Below are 20,794 nucleotides of genomic sequence, written 5' to 3'. Positions count from 1 at the left end.
ATGCAAAGAAGTAAAAGAGGTGCAATGAGGTAGCTGTATGACTAAGCTAAGCGACACAAGTGTGTAGCACAAACGCCTGGCCCATATAGGAGTGACACTGCAGTCCCACTGCACTAATGGCGGATACCGGACGCACGGCTAACACCAACATAATTGTTATGGCCTCAGTAATCCGCTTTGCAACAGGGTATATATATATACGGCAGTATCACTGGATTTATACGGCAGTACCACTGGACTGGATTTATACGGCAGTACCACTGGACTGGATTTATACGGCAATATCACTGGACTGGATTTATACGACAGGATCACTGGATTTATATGCCAGTACCACTGGAATTACATGGCAGTATCACTGGAATTATACGGCAGTACCACTGGACATATATGGCAGTATCACTGGACTGGATTTATACGCAAGTACCACTGGATTTATACGCCAGTACCACTGAAATTATACGGCAGTATCACTGGAATTATAAGGCAGCGCCACTGGAATTATACGGTAGTACCACTGGACATATACGACAGTATCACTAGACTGGACTTATAAGCCAGTACCACTGGAATTATACATCAGGATCACTGGACATATACGGCAGTATCACTGGACTGGACTTATACGCCAGTACTACTGGAATTATACGGCAGGATCACTGGCATTATACGCCAGTACCACTGGAATTATACGGCAGTACCACTGGATTTATACGGCAGTACCATTGGACATATACGGCAGTATCACTGGACTGGACGTATACGCCAGTACCACTGGAATTATACAGCAGGATCACTGGAATTATATGGCAGTACCACTGGGCTTATACGGCAGTACCACTGGACATATACAGCAGTATCACTGGACTGGACTTATACACCAGTACCACTGGAATTATACAGCAGAATCACTGGACATATACGGCAGTATCACTGGACTGGACTTATACACCAGTACCACTGGAATTATACGGCAGGATCACTGGACTTATACGCCAGTACCACTGGAATTATACGGCAGGATCAATGGAATTATACAGCAGTACCACTGGACTTATACGCCAGTACAGCTGGACAAATACGGCAGTATCACTGGACATATACGGCAGTTCCACTGGACATATACAGCAGCACAGGGACACCACCACTGGACTGATGCAGGATAACACAGCACCACTGCAATGGACTGGATTTATACAGCAGCACTGGACATATGGCAGCAGAGGACACCATCACTGTGACTGGACTGATGTAGCACAAGACACTACCACTGTACTGATGCAGCACAACACAGCACCACTAGACTGGATTTATAAGCAGCACTGGACATATGGCAGCAGAGGACACCACCACTGTGACTGGACTGATGCAGCACAATACACTACCACTGAGCTGATGCAGCACAACACAGCACCACTGGGCTGGACTTATACAGCAACACTAGACATATAGCAGCAGAGGACAACACCACTGTGACTGGACTGATGGAGCACAAGACACCACCACTGGACTGATGCACCACAAGACAGCACCACTGGACTGGACTTAACTTATACAGCAGCACTGGACATATGGCAGGAGAGGACACAACCACTGTGACTGGACTGATGCAGCACAAGACACTTCCACTGAACTGATGAATGACACTGAGGACGGAGACACGTCCTCTCTCTACACTCTCCAAGGCCGGAGTGAAAATGGCGGCGACGCGCGGCTCCTTATATGGAATCCAAACCCCGGGAGAATCCAACAGTGGGATGATGACGTTCTGACTCGGATCCAGGTTCGGGTGGTGACGTTCGGGCGGGTTTGGTTCTCAGGGAACTGAACCCGCTCATCTCTAACTAACATACAGTATATTACGTTTGGTAGGAATCCTGCATCTGAATATTGCAAAAAATACTGAAAATGTAGCCAACTGAAACAATTTACTGAAATATCCTAATCTGTGCAGATATACTGTAGGTCCATAGTGTGCCTCAAAGGCTAATCTCAGGGAAATGCTACTCAAATGACTGTTCTCCCATCTACAGCACTATATTGCAGAAAAACATTTCTTCTACACTGAAGGGGTCCGGTATGATATACCGACTGATGGGATGCCGGCTGTCAGTATCCCAACAGTGGCATCCCATCTGCCGGAATACCAGCAGCGAGGCAGTAAGTCATACTTGCCTACCCTCCCTCATTCTGCAGGAGACTCCCTGAAATAGAAGCAATCTCCCTGACTCCCTGAATAGTTCAGCAATCTCCCTGATTTTACCTTAACCCCATTATGCAGCTGTTACATTCTTGGGAGAAATAAATAAATCATTCAAATGGGAACATCAGTGCCATTTCCCTGCATTGGTTATAAGGCACAATGGGCCTAATTCAGATCTGTTCGCTCGCTATGCCGTACGGGTACAGAGGGGATCGTTGTTGTGCACTGGTTCTAGTGAAGAAACCATTCACACAGCCGTTCGCAAGGAGATTGACAGGAAGAGGGCGTTTGTGGGTGTCAATTGACTGTTATCTGGGAGTGGTTGGAAAAACGCAAGTGTGTCAAAGCGTTTGCAGGGCAGGTGTCTGGCGTCAATTCCAGAATCGAATAGGCTGAAGTGATCGCAGCGGCTGAGTAAAGTCAGAGCTACTCAGAAACTGCACAAGCTGTTTTTGTACAGGGCGGCTGCACACGCGTTTGCACATTTGCAAAGCTAAAATAAGAATTTACTTACCGATAATTCTATTTCTCGTAGTCCGTAGTGGATGCTGGGGACTCCGTAAGGACCATGGGGAATAGCGGCTCCGCAGGAGACTGGGCACAAAAGTAAAGCTTTAGAACTACCTGGTGTGCACTGGCTCCTCCCCCTATGACCCTCCTCCAAGCCTCAGTTAGGATACTGTGCCCGGACGAGCGTACACAATAAGGAAGGATTTTGAATCCCGGGTAAGACTCATACCAGCCACACCAATCACACCATATAACTTGTGATCTAAACCCAGTTAACAGCATGATAACAGAGGAGCCTCTAGAAAAGATGGCTCACTACAGCAATAACCCGATTTTTTGGTAACAATAACTATGTACCAGTATTGCAGACAATCCGCACTTGGGATGGGCGCCCAGCATCCACTACGGACTACGAGAAATAGAATTATCGGTAAGTAAATTCTTATTTTCTCTGACGTCCTAGTGGATGCTGGGGACTCCGTAAGGACCATGGGGATTATACCAAAGCTCCCAAACGGGCGGGAGAGTGCGGATGACTCTGCAGCACCAAATGAGAGAACTCCAGGTCCTCCTCAGCCAGGGTATCAAATTTGTAGAATTTTACAAACGTATTTGCTCCTGACCAAGTAGCTGCTCGGCAAAGTTGTAAAGCCGAGACCCATCGGGCAGCCGCCCAAGATGAGCCCACCTTCCTTGTGGAATGGGCTTTTACAGATTTTGGCTGTGGCAGGCCTGCCACAGAATGTGCAAGCTGAATTGTACTACAAATCCAACGAGCAATAGTCTGCTTAGAAGCAGGAGCACCCAGCTTGTTGGGTGCATACAGAATAAACAACGAGTCAGATTTTCTGACTCCAGCCGTCCTGGAAACCTATATTTCCAGGGCCCTGACAACGTCTAGCAACTTGGAGTCCTCCAAGTCCCTAGTAGCCGCAGGCACCACAATAGGTTGATTCAGGTGAAACGCTGAAAACCGCCTTAGGGAGAAACTGAGGACAAGTCCTCAATTCCGCCCTGTCCGAATGGAAAATCAGATGAGGGCTTTTACAGGATAAAGCCGCCAATTCTGACACGCACCTGGCCCAGGCCAGGGCCAACAGCATGACCACTTTCCATGTGAGATATTTTAACTCCACATATTTAAGTGGTTCAAACCAATGTGACTTTTGGAACCCAAAAACTACATTTAGATCCCAAGGTGCCACTGGAGGCACAAAAGGAGGCTGTATATACAGTACCCCTTTCACAAACGTCTGAACTTCAGGGACTGAAGCTAGTTCTTTTTGGAAGAAAATTGACAGGGCCGAAATTTGAACCTTAATGGACCCCCATTTCAGGCCCATAGACACTCCTGTTTGCAGGAAATGTAGGAATCGACCTAGTTGAAAATTCCTCCGTCGGGGCCTTACTGGCCTTGCACCACGCAACATATTTTCGCCAAATGCGGTGATAATGTTTTGCGGTTATATCTTTCCTGGCTTTGATCAGGATAGGAATGACTTCATCCGGAATGCCTTTCTCCTTCAGGATCCGGCGTTCAATCGCCATGCCGTCAAACGCAGCCGCGGTAAGTCTTGGAACAGACAGGGTCCTTGCTGGAGCAGGTCCCTTCTTAGAGGTAGAGGCCACGGATCCTCCGTGAGCATCTCTTGAAGTTCCGGTTACTAAGTCCTTCTTGGCCAATCCGGAGCCACGAATATAGTGCTTACTCCTCTCCATCTTATAATTCTCAGTACCTTGGGTATGAGAGGCAGAGGAGGGAACACATACACTGACTGGTACACCCACTGTGTTACCAGAGCGTCTACAGCTATTGCCTGAGGGTCCCTTGACCTGACGCAATACTTGTCGAGTTTTATAAACATGTGGAAGACTTCTGGGTGAAGTCCCCAATCTCCCGGGTGGGGGTCGTGTCTGCTGAGGAAGTCTGCTTCCCAGTTGTCCACTCCCGGAATGAATACTGCTGACAGTGCTATCACATGATTTTCAGCCCAGCGAAGAATCCTTGCAGCTTCTGCCTTGCCCTCCTGCTTCTTGTGTTACCCTGTCTGTTTACGTGGGTGACTGCTGTGATGTTGTCCGAATGGATCAACTCCGGGTGACCTTGAAGCAGAGGTCTTGCTGAGCTTAGAGCATTGTAAATGGCCCTTAGCTTCAGGATATTTATGTGAAGTGATGTCTCCAGGCTTGACCATAAGCTCTGGAAATTCCTTCCCTGTGTGACTGCTCCTCAGCCTCGCAGGCTGGCATCCGTGGTCACCAGGACCCAGTCCTGAATGTCGAATCTGCGGCCCTCTAGAAGATGAGCACTCTGCAACCACCACAGGAGAGACACCCTTGTGCTTGGTGACAGGGTTATCCGCTGATGCATCTGAAGATGCGACCCGGACCATTTGTCCAGCAGGTCCCACTGGAAAGTTCTTGCGTGGAATCTGCCGAATGGGATTGCTTCGTAGGAAGCCACCATTTTTCCCAGAACCCTTTCATTGATGTACTGAGACTTGGCTCGGTTATAGGAGGTTCCCGACTAGCTCGGATAACTCCCTGACTTTCTCCTCCGGGAGAAACACCTTTTTCTGGACTGTGTCCAGGATCATCCCTAGGAACAGAAGACGAGTCGTCGGAATCAGCTGCGATTTTGGAATATTGAGAATCCAATCGTGCTGCCGCAACACTACCTGAGATAGTGTTACACCGACCTCCAACTGTTCCCTGGATCTTACCCTTATCAGGGAATCGTCCAAGTAAGGGATAACTAAAATTCCCTTCCTTCGAAAGAGTATCATCATTTCGGCCATTACCTTGGTAAAGACCCGGGGTGCCGTGGACCATCCATACGGCAGCGTCTGAAACTGATAGTGACAGTTCTGTACCACAAACCTGAGGTACCCTTGGTGAGAAGGGTAAATTGGGATATGAAGGTAAGCATCCTTGATGTCCCGAGACATCATGTAGTCCCCTTCTTCCAGGTTCGCAATCACTGCTCTGAGTGACTCAATCTTGAATTTGAACCTCCGTATGTAAGTGTTCAAGATTTTAGATTTAGAATCGGTCTCACCGAGCCGTCCGGCTTCGGTACCACAACAGTGTGGAATAATACCCCGTTCCCTGTTGCAGGAGGGGTACCTTGATTATCACCTGCTGGGAATACAGCTTGTGAATGGCTTCCAAAACTGCCTCCCTGTCAGAGGGAGACATCGGTAAAGCCGACTTTAGGAAACGGCGAGGGGGAGACGTCTCGAATTCCAATTTGTACCCCTGAGATATCACCTGAAGGATCCAGGGGTCTAATTGCGAGTGAGCCCACTGCGCGCTGAAATTCATTGAGACGGGCCCCCACCATGCCTGATTCTGCTTGTAAAGCCCCAGCGTCATACTGAGGGCTTGGCAGAGGCGGGAGAGGGCTTCTGTTCCTGGGAACTGGCTGATTTCTGCAGCCTTTTTCCTCTCCCTCTGTCACGGGGCAGAAATGAGGAACCTTTTGCCCGCTTGCCCACGAAAGGACTGCGCCTGATAATACGGCGTCTTCTTATGTTGAGAGGCGACCTGGGGTACAAACGTGGATTTCCCAGCTGTTGCCGTGGCCACCAGGTCTGAAAGACCGACCCCAAATAACTCCTCCCCTTAATAAGGCAATACTTCCAAATGCCGTTTGGAATCCGCATCACCTGACCACTGTCGTGTCCATAACCCTCTACTGGCAGAAATGGACAACGCACTTAGACTTGATGCCAGTCGGCAAATATTCCGCTGTGCATCACGCATATATAGAAATTACTGTCCCTATCTAGGGTATCAATATTTTCAGTCAGGGAATCCGACCACGCCAACCCAGCACTGCACATCCAGGCTGAGGCGATTGCTGGTCGCAGTATAACACCAGTATGTGTGTAAATACATTTTAGGATACCCTACTGCTTTCTATCAGCAGGATCCTTAAGGGCGGCCATCTCAGGAGAGGGTAGAGCCCTTGTTCTTACAAGCGTGTGAGCGCTTTATCCACCCTAGGGGGTGTTTCCCAACGCACCCTAACGTCTGGCGGGAAAGGATATAATGCCAATAACATTTTAGAAATTATCAGTTGTTATCGGGGGAAACCCACGCATCATCACACACCTCATTTAATTTCTCAGATTCAGGAAAACTACAGGTAGTTTTTCCTCACCGAACATAATACCCCTTTTTGGTGGTACTCGTATTATCAGAAATGTGTAAAACATTTTTCATTGCCTCAATCATGTAACGTGTGGCCCTACTGGAAGTCACATTTGTCTCTTCACCGTCGACACTGGAGTCAGTATCCGTGTCGGCGTCTATATCTGCCATCTGAGGTAACGGGCGCTTTAGAGCCCCTGACGGCCTATGAGACGTCTGGACAGGCACAAGCTGAGTAGCCGGCTGTCTCATGTCAACCACTGTCTTTTATACAGAGCTGACACTGTCACGTAATTCCTTCCAACAGTTCATCCACTCAGGTGTCGACCCCCTAGGGGGTGACATCACTATTACAGGCAATCTGCTCCGTCTCCACATCATTTTTCTCCTCATACATGTCGACACAAACGTACCGACATACAGCACACACACAGGGAATGCTCTGATAGAGGACAGGACCCCACTAGCCCTTTGGGGAGACAGAGGGAGAGTTTGCCAGCACACACCAGAGCGCTATATATATACAGGGATAACCTTATATAAGTGTTTTTCCCCTTATAGCTGCTGTATTTTTAATACTGCGCGTAATTAGTGCCCCCCTCTCTTTTTTAACCCTTTCTGTAGTGTAGTGACTGCAGGGGAGAGCCAGGGAGCTTCCCTCCAACGGAGCTGTGAGGGAAAATGGCGCCAGTGTGCTGAGGAGATAGGCTCCGCCCCCTTCTCGGCGGCCTTATCTCCCGTTTTTCTGTGTATTCTGGCAGGGGTTAAATTCATCCATATAGCCCAGGAGCTATATGTGATGCATTTTTTTGCCATCCAAGGTGTTTTTATTGCGTCTCAGGGCGCCCCCCCCCCAGCGCCCTGCACCCTCAGTGACCGGAGTGTGAAGTGTGCTGAGAGCAATGGCGCACAGCTGCAGTGCTGTGCGCTACCTTGTTGAAGACAGGACGTCTTCTGCCGCCGATTTTCCGGACCTCTTCTGTCTTCTGGCTCTGTAAGGGGGCCGGCGGCGCGGCTCTGGGACCTATCCATGGCTGGGCCTGTGATCGGTCCCTCTGGAGCTAATGTCCAGTAGCCTAAGAAGCCCAATCCACTCTGCACACAGGTGAGTTCGCTTCTTCTCCCCTTAGTCCCTCGATGCAGTGAGCCTGTTGCCAGCAGGTCTCACTGAACATAAAAAACCTAAAACTAAACTTTTCACTAAGCAGCTCAGGAGAGCCACCTAGTGTGCACCCTTCTCGTTCGGGCACAAAAATCTAACTGAGGCTTGGAGGAGGGTCATAGGGGGAGGAGCCAGTGCACACCAGGTAGTTCTAAAGCTTTACTTTTGTGCCCAGTCTCCTGCGGAGCCGCTATTCCCCATGGTCCTTACGGAGTCCCCAGCATCCACTAGGACGTCAGAGAAAATACAGTCCCCTATAGGCGGCATCTATCTGTTCGCAGCGCTGCAAAAAATAGCTAGCTAGCGAACAGATCTGAATTAGGCTCAATGATCCCTATGGCTGGCTACATGCATTTTAAATAAAGTTTCTCGTGGCCACTTACAGTATATGGAACCTCTTGTAAAGCACAATACACAAACAAATTCTGCAAAATCTAAGTGTCTTTTCTTCAACAAGTAGATCTTACTAACTTTGGGGCTCATTTACATTTGGATGTAGATGCAGCAGTACACGTCCACACTGATAGGTGTTACTTTCACAACCCCGCTGAAATGCTTTTTCAAAAGTAGGCAAGTATGCAGTAAGTTCCCTTGCGGGCACTTTGTGCTCGCCACGGTGCGGGCCTGGTGGCGAGCGCAGCGTTCTATTCCCACTCGGTTTGTGATGTGGTCAGGATGGCGTCTGTCAGTAAAATGCTGGCTGTCGTGATTCCGGCGTCGGTCTCCTGAATACCGGGATCTCGAGCGCTGGCATTTTGACTGTATCCACAGTGAGGAATAGAACAGACTACAAGTTAACAGTGATTACCATAGGAGTCATAAATGGTTGCCAACCTTGTACCAGATTTACAAAAATAAACAAAATATCATCAAGAACAAAGTTTTGGGCTTTACTTAGTAACATATGCAGAAGTCACTTCATAACGGGTGGCAACTGATATACCGGCTGTCGGAATCCCGGCACTCACCATACCAACGCCAGAATCCTAACCGCCAGTACACCTAAAACTATTTTCCCTCTTGAGGGGTCTACGACACCCCTGGAGGGAGAATAAATAGCGTGGCGAGCCCCGCTGCCAGCATTCCGGCATTTGGGATCCCAGCACCGGTATGCTGGGCGCCAGGATCCCGCAGTTTGTTCCTCCTTGTTTCCAGCAGTCAGGGGCATCTGCTCCTTCGGTTGGTCAGAGTCCAACGGATCCACAAACACAGCCTATTCTGACAGTAAGCACTGGCCACATGGATCCGACAGGCGACCAGGCCTCCGAAGGCGATGTTACAGCCAACATTCTCTCACGCCTGGAGATTCAGGAGTCCACTCAGTCGCAAATTGTCCAATTCATGCAAACCACGTCAGACCGGTTAGAGGCTCTTCATGCGGCCATTAGGGCCCCACAGTCCCCGGCTCCGGTAGTGTCTTCCTCTGCAGTAGTTCCTCCGGCGACAGTCTCAACATCACGACTGCAGCTACCTCCACCTAGCAAGTTTGATGGCTCTCCGAAACTTTGTACGGGATTCCTTAACCAATCTGAAATAAAGTTTGAGCTTCAGTGGGCCAATTTCCCACCGGCCCACACAAAGATCGCATATATTATTTCTCTCCTCACTGGTCAAGCACTGGAGTGGGCATCTCTGCTTTGGGAGAGAGGGGACCCAATCCTCTCCAATTATGCTGAATTTGTTTCTTCAGTCAGGAAGATCTTCGACGAGCCGGGCCGAACCACCTCAGTGTCCCTTGAGATCCTTCGTCTTCGGCAGGGCTCGCATCCTGTCAGTCAGTATGTGATCCAGTTCCGTACTTTGTCTTCTGAATTGAATTGAAATGAGGAGGCCTTAATCGCTGCCTTTTGGAACGGCCTTTCTGACAGGATTAAGGATGACTTGATGGTTCGGGATGTGCCCACGAAATTGCATGAACTGATTTCTACTTGTAACAAACTGGACTTGCGGTATAAGGAACGCTGTCTGGAGAAATCTAAGTTTGAACGTCCAAGTCTTCATTTCCGGTTAAGACCTCGGCAAGATCCCTCTTCGTCTCCACCTGCTCCAGCAACTGAAGAGCCAATGCAAATAGGTCGCTCTCGGCTTTCGGAAGAAGAGCGTTCTCGTCGCCGTCAAGGGAACCTCTGTATGTATTGTGGTTCTTCAGATCACTTCGTGAAGTCCTGTAAACTCCGCCCGGAAAACTCCCGCCCCAAGCTTACTCCAGAGAGGTTAAGCTAGGAGTTACTTTAGAGTCACGTACTGGGAAGGAGCCAACGTTGCCCATTTATTTGGAAGTTCCATCTTCTGTCCTCTTTGTCTCAGCTTTATTAGACTCCGGAGCAGCTGGGAACTTCATTTCTTCTGCCATCGTACAGCAATTTAAGATTTGGACTGTGCCCTTGGAACAGGTAATTTCTGTTATGGTGGTGGATGGGAGTCGAATCCCTGAAGCATAATCACCTTTCAAACTATTTATTTTAGGATGAAAGTGGGCGTATTACAGATTACCTTGGTTACAAAAACATAATCTAAAACTCTTGTTGGCGAACTATGGAGATCCAATCCTGGGGAGAATCTTGCACCAATGGTTGTTTGGCCTCAGTTAAACCTCTTCATTCAGTTCATGTCTCCGAATTACCCACAGTTTACCAGTCTTACCTAGACATCTTCAGTAAGCAAGGGGCAGATTCTTTACCACCTCACCGTGAATGGGATTGCCCGAATGATTTTGTGCCGGGTAGGACTCCTCCCAGAGGTCGAATTTACCCGTTATCTATCCCTGAGACTCAGGCTATGGCTAACTACATACAAGAGAATTTGACCAAAGGCTTTATTAGACCATTGTCATCTCCTGCAGAGGCCGGATTCTTTTTTGTCAAGAAAAAAGATGCGACCATGCATTGACTACCGCGGACTCAATGAGATCACTATCAAAAATCGGTATCTACTTCCACTGATCCTTGAATTGTTCGATCGAGTGAAGGGGGCCACAGTTTTTACTAAACTTGATCTTCGAGGCGCTTATAACTTGATTAGAATCCGTGCAGGGGATGACTGGAAAATGGCCTTTAATACTCGGGATGGGCATTATGAGACTCTCGTAATGCCGTTTGGTCTCTGTATTGCTCCAGCAGTTTTCCAAAGTTATGTGAATTAACTTTTTCGGAGTCTTCTCTATAAATGCTTGGTGGTATACTTAGATGATACCCTAATATTCTCCAAAGATCTAGAGTCCCATCGTCTCCAAGTCAAGGAAGTATTAGCTCGTCTGAGGAGGAAGAATCGATTATACTGTAAATTGGAGAAATGTACCTTCGAGGTAGCATCCATTCCATTTTTGGGTTTTATCATTTCCGGATCAGAGCTACGGATGGATCCTGCCAAAGTTCAAGCTATTCGTGACTGGTCAGCTCCCACGACTCTCAAAGGGATTCAGCGCTTCCTTGGCTTCGCCAATTTCTACAGGAAATTTATTAAGTGTTACTCCACCTTGGTCGCACCCATCACAGCCTTAATGTGTAAAGGAGCGGATCCCTCAAATTGGACTTCTGAAGCTGCTAAAGCCTTCCTCAGTTTGAAACAAGCCTTCACGTCTGCTCCCATTCTTCGTCAACCTGACCTTAATCGTCCATTTCTCGTGGAGATGGATGCTTCCACAGAGGCAGTTGGGGCTGTTTTATCCCAAGTTTACGAGGACAAGAAGGTCCATCCATGCGGTTATTATTCTCAAAGATTTCTGCCTCCGAACGAAACTACGCCATCGGGGAGCAGGAATTGCTTGCCATTAAGTTAGCATCTGAAGAATGGAGATATCTTTTAGAAGGAGCTCAACATCCCATTACAGTATACACTGATCATAAAAATCTTCTTTATCTTCAAACAGCTCAATATCTAAATCCGCGGCAAGCAAGATGGGCTCTCTTTTTCACCCGGTTTAACTTCAAGCTCACTTATCGCCCAGGATCCTTGAATAAGAAAGCTGATGCCTTTTCCCGGTCCTTCAATTCTTCTGAATTCAATGATCTAAAAAGTGAACAAGCTATTATAAGTCCAACATCTTTCTTAACGACTCAGATTTCTTCAGTTCCTGTACCCCCGCCTGGGAAAACATTTATTGCCCCAAATCTCCGGAAATGGCTACTAACTTGGGCTCATGTTTCATCTTTTATGGGTCACTCTGGGGTCCGTAAGACTCTTGAATTCATTCACCGGTCCTACCGGTGGCCACGTCTTAGAACTGACGTTCAAGAATTTATAGCCGCTTGTCCTAAATGCGCCCAACACAAAAATCCCAAGGGTCTGCCACCTGGTCTACTACATCCATTATCCATACCCGAAAAGCCTTGGACCCATATCTCGATGGATTTTATAACTGAGTTACTCCCGTCGAAGGGACGAAATACTATCTGGGTAGTGGTGGATAGATTTTAAAAAATGGCGCATTTCATTTGTCTAACAGGACTGCCCTGGTCCTGGTACTTGCCAAATTATTAATCTCCGAGATCTTCAAGCTGCATGGTCTTCCTTTAGAAAATGTTTCGGATCCAGGCACGCAATTTGTGGCCAAATTTTGGAAAGCACTTTGTTGTTCCCAAAGCATCAAACTGAATCATTCTTCAGCATATCATCCCCAGTCGGATGGACAAACAGAATGAGTAAATCAAGATCTTGAAACCTTCCTTCGTTTACATATTTCCTCTTCACAAAATGATTCGTCGGACTATCTTCCGCTAGCAGAATTCGCTCATAATAATCTCTTTCATTCATCTTCTGAATCAACGCCGTTCTATGTCAACTATGGTTTCCATCCGCGAGTACCAGAATTTCAACCTCTTCCAACTCAGGAAGTGCCAGCAGCTGACTTAATTCTCAAGCAACTTTCTAAGATTTGGATTCAAGTACGCAAGTCTTTAGTTAAAATTTCCATACGTTATAAATCCTTCGCTGATAGAAGACGTAGGCAGTGCCCAGTTACAAGGTGGGGGACCAAGTCTGGATATCTACTCGCAATCTCAAGTTCAAAGTACCCTCCATGAAATTTGCGCCCAGGTACATTGGTCCTTTTCCTATAGAAAGAGTGCTTAATCCTGTGTCTTATACAGTCAAACTGCCGTCTTCCTTCAAGATACCTAATGCCTTTCACATATCACTTCTAAAGCCTTTGATTCTCAACTAATTTCGTACAGCCTTGCCCAAACCTCCTATAATTCACAATTTACAAGATGAAGAATTTGAGGTTAGAGAAATTCTAGACTCTCAACATCGTTATGGACGTCTTCAATATCTTCTCGACTGGAAAGGGTATGGACCCGAGGAGAGGTCTTGGGTTTTCGCTGAGGATGTCCAGGCTCCAAGGTTAATTCAGAACTTTCACTCCAAAAATCCTAACAAAGCTCGAAGGTGTTCGGAGACCACCCTCAGAGGGAGGGGTACTGTTACACGGCAGGTGCTTACCGCCGCGGGTCCTGGGATCCGTCCTCTGCCGGTGCGGCTGCTTGCGGCGCTCTGTGGCTGCACGGGTAAGCGGCTCGGTCGGTGGTGGGAGTGACGGCTTTTGGAGGCTGGAGGGAGGACCTAGTGGCCTGCAGCTTCCTGGAGAGTCTGCAGTGCTGGGAACAGCCATGTTGGAGACCAAGGGCAGCACCAATGAGCATGGTGGGTGAGTGTCAGCCAATCCTGTTTTCCTGCTGCCTATAAATAGGTTGGGATTATTGCATTTCTGTGCCAGTGCTTTGTTGTGGTTACTCTGTGCCTTAGCTCTGTGCTCCCGCAGTTTGTTCTGTGCATCTCTTGTTAATTGGTCCCGTCAGGCTCTCCGAGTTCTCAGCCGACTCGCTCTGCACAACGCTCGCCAGCTCTCCAGTGCGCTGTCACGGTCAACCACTCTCCCACCGGTGCCTTCGGATTCCGCAGGATTCTCGCGGTGGTTCGCCAGCTTCAGCCTGTGCTCTTCATTCTTCTTCTCATCATCCTGCAACCACTATTCACAGTTCTTCATTCACGTCTTCGTATCATCCAGCAACCAGTCTTCACTGTTCTTCATTCACATCCTCGCATCATCCAGCAACCAGTCTTCACAGTTCCAAATTCACGTTTTCACATCATCCGGCTAACAGTCTTCACAGTTCTTCAGCCTCGCCTTCGCATCACTCAACAACTCAACTTCACAGTTCTTCAGTCTTGTCTTTATATCAACCTAAGTATATTCCTGACAGTTCTTCAATCTCGTCCTCGTATCATTCAGTGACTTCATTCCCTGCAGTTTCCAAATCCTGAACTAATTAGTCTCAGTCTTCCTACAGTCTCATTCTGATATGTTATCCTTAATAAATATATGAAAAGGAATTATCTTCGTCCTCCTTGTTTCCAGCACTCAGGGGCATCAGCTCCTTCGGTTGGTCATAGTCCAACAGATCCACAAACACAGCCTGTTCTGACAGACAGCTGGAGATACGAGTGAGGAGAGAGGGGAAGAGGTCAGGGGAAGAAAGGTAGATAGAGATGATGGGGTAAATTTACTAAGGTGGGAGTTTTTTTTAGAACTGGTGATGTTACCCATGGCAACCAATCAGATTCTATTTATTATCTTCTAGAAGCAGCTAGATAAATGTTAAGTAGAATGTTATTGGTTGCTATGAGCAACATCACCAGTTTTTAAAAAAAAATCCCACCTCAGTAAATTTACCCAGATATTGGAAGTCAAAAGAGCTAATGAGTTCACCTAAAGAGGACGTATAGAGAGAGAAAATGGAGAGGCCCATGGACAGAACCTTGGAGGACATCTACAGTTAGTGGAAGTGGGGGGTTGGTGGGGGGAGTGGAGTCATAAGAAATGATATATAAAAAAAAGTTATATAAAAATTATATGAAAAATACTAGGAAGATAGAAATATTTTCTTTGGAGTATTCTAATAATTTTTATAGTCAAAACTGTGGAGTATACTGGTCTATGAGGGTGGTATTCATGTGACCGCCGGTCAGCTGACCGACAGTCACATGACCTCCTCCACGAGCCCGACGGCTCACTTTCCCGATGGTCGGCATGCCGACCAACAGGGACTATTTCCACTCGTGGGTGTCCACGACACCCATAGAGTGGGAATAGAACCCGTGGCGACCGCAGGTCGCCACCGAGCCCGCAGCGTGGCGAACGCAGCGAGCCCGCAAGGGGCTTGCTGCACTCGCCCCTCCCCGCCGGGATCCCGGCATCGGTATGCTGCCGGGATCCCGGCGTCGGTAAGCTGACCGGCGGTCAGGAGACCGCCGGTCAGCCATACTACACCCGTCTATGACAGTGAGGCAATGCCTCACCTACCTACCTTATCTGCGTATCTCTGATAAAAACTCACTAAATTTCCAGCAGTATATATTGCTGCACCTGTATAATGGTCCTAATTCCAAGTTGATCGCAGCAGGAAATTTTTTAGCAATTGGGCAAAACCATGTGCACTGCAGGGGGGGCAGATATAACATTTGCAGAGAGAGTTAGATTTGAGTGGGTTATTTTGTTTCTGTGCAGGGTAAATACTGGCTGCTTTATTTTTACACTGCAATTTAGATTTCAGTTTGAACACGCCACACCCAAATCTAACTTTCTCTGCACATGTTATATCTGCCCCTCCTGCAGTGCACATGGTATTGCCCAACTGCTAACACATTTGATGCTGCGATCAACTCAGAATTAGGCCCATAATGCAAACATGAACCCTCGGGTTCATGTATGTGTGTGTAAATCTGGTTGATACTAGCCAGTGCCTCCCCAGCCATTTACCTCACAAGGCATGGCTAATTTGCAGATTAGATTGGCCATATGATTTTTTATAATTATTAAGCATTTGAACATAAATTGCATTTTCTGAGTTTGTAGCACAGTGTACTATTACAGTGCTGATATATTGTAATTATTAGAAATACAATAAAAATGAAAGCAACAGAATGTGAGAAAGCCTGGCTAGCTAAAGCTTATAAAAATTAGTTATCAGAGGGCCTTTACCAACCTCATAACATTCACAATAATTTTTAAGACAACCAGAGCGTTTGCAGTTGCATCCTTTTGTATGACGAAGTTTAACATCACCAATTTTTACCTTACCAATCTTAGGCTGGAAGGCTTCTGGATTTCTGTCTAGACAAGCCTAAATAAAAGTGCATTTATATGTAAAAAATATTTCTTTGTCAAAACATGTGAAAAATATGAAAACTGTACAATCTACATTATGGGGATAAACTCATGAGTGAAAGAGACCCATTAAGGGGAGAATTCAATTTGCCCTGTTAATTTAACGAGTGTGAAAAACGCTGGCAGCCTTGGGCTTTAACATCTGGGGCTATTGAATTAAAGACACTTTTTTTCGCCTGTTAAATTCACTGTTTTCAAGCGTTAACAAATAGAATCTAGAATAAGTTCCCAGACCTATGAGTTAACGCCATCACCTGAAAACGTAATTTATCAGAGATTTCTTTTCGGACTGCCTTTGTGGCTAATTGGATAGCCCCGGGGATCAATTAACTGATTTCCCTACACAGCCACTTTAAGCAGTAGCACATGCATATGAAGACATACAGTAACACAATGTAGAAAGGTACAAGGAATTAGAATAGATTCTGTTTTGTTGCTAACTTTTCTTAAAACCCCCATACATCTGCAACTGATTGCTGATACCCAATGCCGAGTCAGATAATTGGGGATATTCAATATTTGGAAAATCTTAATTCCCTGATCCAACCAGAAAATAGTTGGGATGGACAAATCTGGGATTTTTAATATGAAGAATTTCCCTGATTCCCCAACAGATCGCCAATCATCAATGACTGCCGATGGAAGGTTCCAATCAGTAGATCTGGTCACTTCAGGGAACTGGTTGCCTGATGTATTATGCCCTTTACTAATGTTAGATTTGGCATTGTCAAAAAATAGAACTGATGATAGATAAGTGAAATTTGTAACACATAACTAAAGCTATACACTATAAGATTATTTGTCCAATGTGTCAGGTTGGAACAAAAATCTAGTAATGCTGGGAGCAAATGACAATCAACCATTTGCTCCCAAAATCCGGAAAACAGACAAAAACGGTTGTTCGGATAAATTGGTTAAATCAAACAGAATTAACCAATTTGAAAGACCATTTTTGTCTGTTTTCAAGTGTGTGGGAGCAAATGGTCAATCGTCATTTGCTCCCATATTTTACCAGAATTTTGTTCCAACTAAAAAGATTTGACAGATATTCTTATAGTATGTATCCAGCTTAAATCCAAATTTTTATCCAATTTTCCATTTGGGTGTTATCATTCATGCAACGCAAGCCACGCATTGGTAATGATGTCATTATGTCAACCCCCTTTTCATTCCTTTAAGGGAGGTTTATTAAAATTCTAATTACGTAGTTTTCCGATTACCCACCTGAAGAATACCTATGCTAAATTTTAGCTTCCTAACATATCGGGAAGTAAGAAAATTAGGGAATGAGTGAGTGAGTGAGGGCTTTCACAAAGAGAGAGAGAGAGAGATAGAGAGAGAGAGAGAGAGATAGATAGATAGATAGATAGATAGATAGATAGATAGATAGATAGATAGATAGACTGATAGACTCCTATTAGACAGAGAGACCAATTATTTGACAGTGTATGGTAAAGTCAGACGATAATTGGTGCATCTGTCTGATGGGTTTTATCTCATAGTCTTTGGCCAATATTTCACAGCTGCATGGGACCTCACCTAGAGTTGGGCATAAACATAGATTGTGACTTTATTACTTGCATCATGCTATATTTTGTAAATGCATATTTACTCTACACACATGCAGCACAGGCACACTTTACATTTAAGGCTGCCTGCTCCAATGAGGCCAGTGTAGGGGTTGCAGTGTGCATGTTGATGCGGCAAAGTACAGAAAGGCAAAATGGCCACATAACAGTCACAAATGGTGTATGATTAGAGTAGGACAGTGATAGCTAACCTTGACACTCCAGCTGTTGTTGAACTACACATCCCAGCATGCCCTGCATCAGTTTTAGCATGGCCAAATAACAAAACTGTAGCAGGGCATGCTGGGATATGTAGTTCAACAACAGCTGGAGTGTCAAGGTTAGCTATCACTGGAGTAGGATGACTTGCGGGTCTTTGACTCAATGATGATGATTCTGATGGCCGTGGGTACTTCGCTTCTGAGTTATCTAAGACACGCTCGATAATGAAAGTCTAGTATAAGTACTGTGACCTCATAGCAAGGTTACAGTGCACTGAGCACTCATTTTTAAAATAAGAGGAACTTTAAGAGAAGTAAAAATTTTATATTTGTATCTAGTTCGTTTGCATTTCAACAGACTACTTGTGACTTGAGTACCTGTTATTTATAACTTTGGGCCATTTATTGTAACATTTGCCCATTTGTGTTCACAGTGAAGCTACAGCTCCTGTCATTTTCCTACCGCATTTGCTCCTGGTACTTGCAGGTGGATGGAGGTGCATTTGCTACCTATGAAAAGTTGGATGCTTTTCACATGTGTAGTCGCCTCTGCATAGATAGCAAAATGGGATTTTATTCCTGGGTGCCTTTTAGTTTGCGACTGGATGCAAATTTCATCCCACTTTAAATGAGGTCCATAATGTTTACCAATATTTTCAACAAGTAAGGTGTAAACTGTACAATCATCTTAGTGATATAGCTTTACCTTTATAGCTTGAATGCGTTCATGCTGATGGTATATATTGTTATAGCAATTGTTACAGTTGCAGTTGCTGCAGAATTCACCATTTGCAAAGCAATCACAGTAACTAAATGGATACAAAAAAAATGTCATGGAAACAAAACAAAACATAATGTTATTTGTCAATACCATTATTATTATTATTATTATTATTATTATTAATAATATTTTATTTTTTTACAATATTAGTTATATAAACAGTTGATTTTGTGCTCTCTGATAATTTTGTTAACTAAATAGACAAAATGCAGTTCAAGGACTTGGCTGCAGAACTTTCATAGCTTCCTCAATGTGTGTGGTCCCAGCACCTTATACAAGGAGAATCATGGGAGTGTTTGGGCGTGTGAGCTGGCATTCATGCTGATTGTAGTGTGCGGATAGAAAATGGATGCCTGTTTCAGATGGATCCTTTGCACCAAGAATGGTTGGTTTCTCTCCCTAGGATTGCCAGACCAGACCGCAATTACAGAAAGAGTTCTTACTATGGGAAGCCACTCCTCTGGGTTTCTGTCGGCCCTAACCGGCTTCTAGGGGACTCTCTATTTCCTATTCTGCAACCAAGTTCTTATCTATTCAACTATCTTAGAATCTAAACCCTGTAATTCCCACAAAAAAGTGTTGTAACTTTTGAACCATAACTGATATTTAAAATCTGTTTGCAGCAATAAACGTTTTATCAAATACTAACGTTGTTTGACATGTTACACGACCCCCTTTTCATTAAAAAAACTGACTTAGATTCAAGATGGCTGATTTCAAGATGGCGCCAAATATTTGGTACATACCCTAAAAGATAGCCCACCTCACCCATACCTTACTGGAGTATTCAGTTTTCCCATTTCCTGCACAGTTTTTGAAACAAAAGGGTGTACTGCAAATTTTGAATCACCCTGTATAATGGGCTCTAGTGTGTGGCGTAAAATGTATAAGGGGCTGTACTGTGTGGCCTAATGTGTATAAGGGGTACTACTGTGCGGTGTAATGTGAATTAGTTCTATTCTGTGGCCACGCAAGTTCCCAATGAGACCATTACTTGTTTATTACTACCAGTTATTTATATAGTGCACACATATTCCGCAGCGCTTTACAGAGAATATTTCCCCATTCACATCGAACCCTACCCCATGGGAGCTTAATTTTTGTTGTGTGTCAATTAACCTACCAGTATATTTTTGTACTGTGGGAGGAAACCGGAGTACCTGGAGGAAAGCCACATGAGCGCGGGGAGAATATACAAACTCACAGTTAGGGCCATGGTGGGAATCGAATCCATGACTTCAGTGCTGTGAGGCAGTAATACTAACAATGACATCGTCTGTACTACTATGCCCCTATATTGTTGTTGCAAGCCTTCAGCACGCACTGACTCTATTTTAAACATGGGGGCAACCAAAGGAAACTTTCACCCTAAGCTCCACAAAGTCTAGGCCCTGTCGCCAATTTAGGATTTTTAAATATTGTTTCTTTTCAAATGTAACATGCCACCACATGTTGGCTAGGCCCGCAATTCAGTAAAGGGGAGGGGGCGCCAAAACATACCTTTGCTCCAGGCACAACGGCGCCTAGCTACACTGGAAGAATGACAATTTTTCAGCTCCCATGTATCAGAAATGGCTGGAACTACCAACCAATATACATTGTCAGCTTTTAAAGATTGCAACCAAATGGATTACTGACCATGTACAGAAGGAACTAGGGTTTCATTCACAGCTATCAAACAAATTATTACTGAGGAAGAGAGAGACATACACCATAGACAGATCATAGGTTGAGAAAATACCAATGGGTTAATAAAATTGAGTGTTGTAGTTTCTTCTACAAAAGTATAATTGTGACTCTAGTTCACCCCATTTCTTCAGCATCATGGAAAATCTGGGGGTGGCATTACCAGGAGGTACCAGGTTTCCTAAAAATCAGTACCCACCACTGTAGAGGACCTGAGATAACAGATTAATGCAGTAGTTGAACTTGCCATCAGACAAAATGTGGTCATCATCAAGTATCCATCTAATAAACCACTTTCTGGTATTATGGTAATTGAGATTACACACCAATGCTATAGTGTCCAC

The 20,794-nt window shown here is 45.5% G+C and overlaps 1 protein-coding gene across 17 annotated transcripts in view; it reads right to left on the bottom strand.

The window, feature by feature from the left end:
- Positions 1 to 20,794, bottom strand: part of TESMIN (testis expressed metallothionein like protein) — a 542,857-nt gene that overhangs the window by 8,958 nt on the left and 513,105 nt on the right. For 11 of the 17 annotated variants that reach the window (XM_063945034.1, XM_063945030.1, XM_063945033.1 and 8 more), the window contains 2 exons: positions 18,690 to 18,792; positions 16,013 to 16,150 (listed from right to left, as the gene is read on the bottom strand). In XM_063945034.1, the coding sequence (XP_063801104.1) occupies positions 16,013 to 16,150; positions 18,690 to 18,792 (241 nt within the window). The remainder of the gene's footprint in view (positions 1 to 16,012; positions 16,151 to 18,689; positions 18,793 to 20,794) is intronic. The other 6 variants (XM_063945031.1, XM_063945037.1, XM_063945040.1 and 3 more) reach the window with 3 other exon arrangements.

Source organism: Pseudophryne corroboree, chromosome 11 (genome assembly GCF_028390025.1).
Source record: "Pseudophryne corroboree isolate aPseCor3 chromosome 11, aPseCor3.hap2, whole genome shotgun sequence".
Lineage (NCBI taxonomy): Eukaryota > Metazoa > Chordata > Amphibia > Anura > Myobatrachidae > Pseudophryne > Pseudophryne corroboree.
Note: the sequence above shows the minus strand (reverse complement) of the source record. Positions and strands in the feature narration are given on the sequence as shown.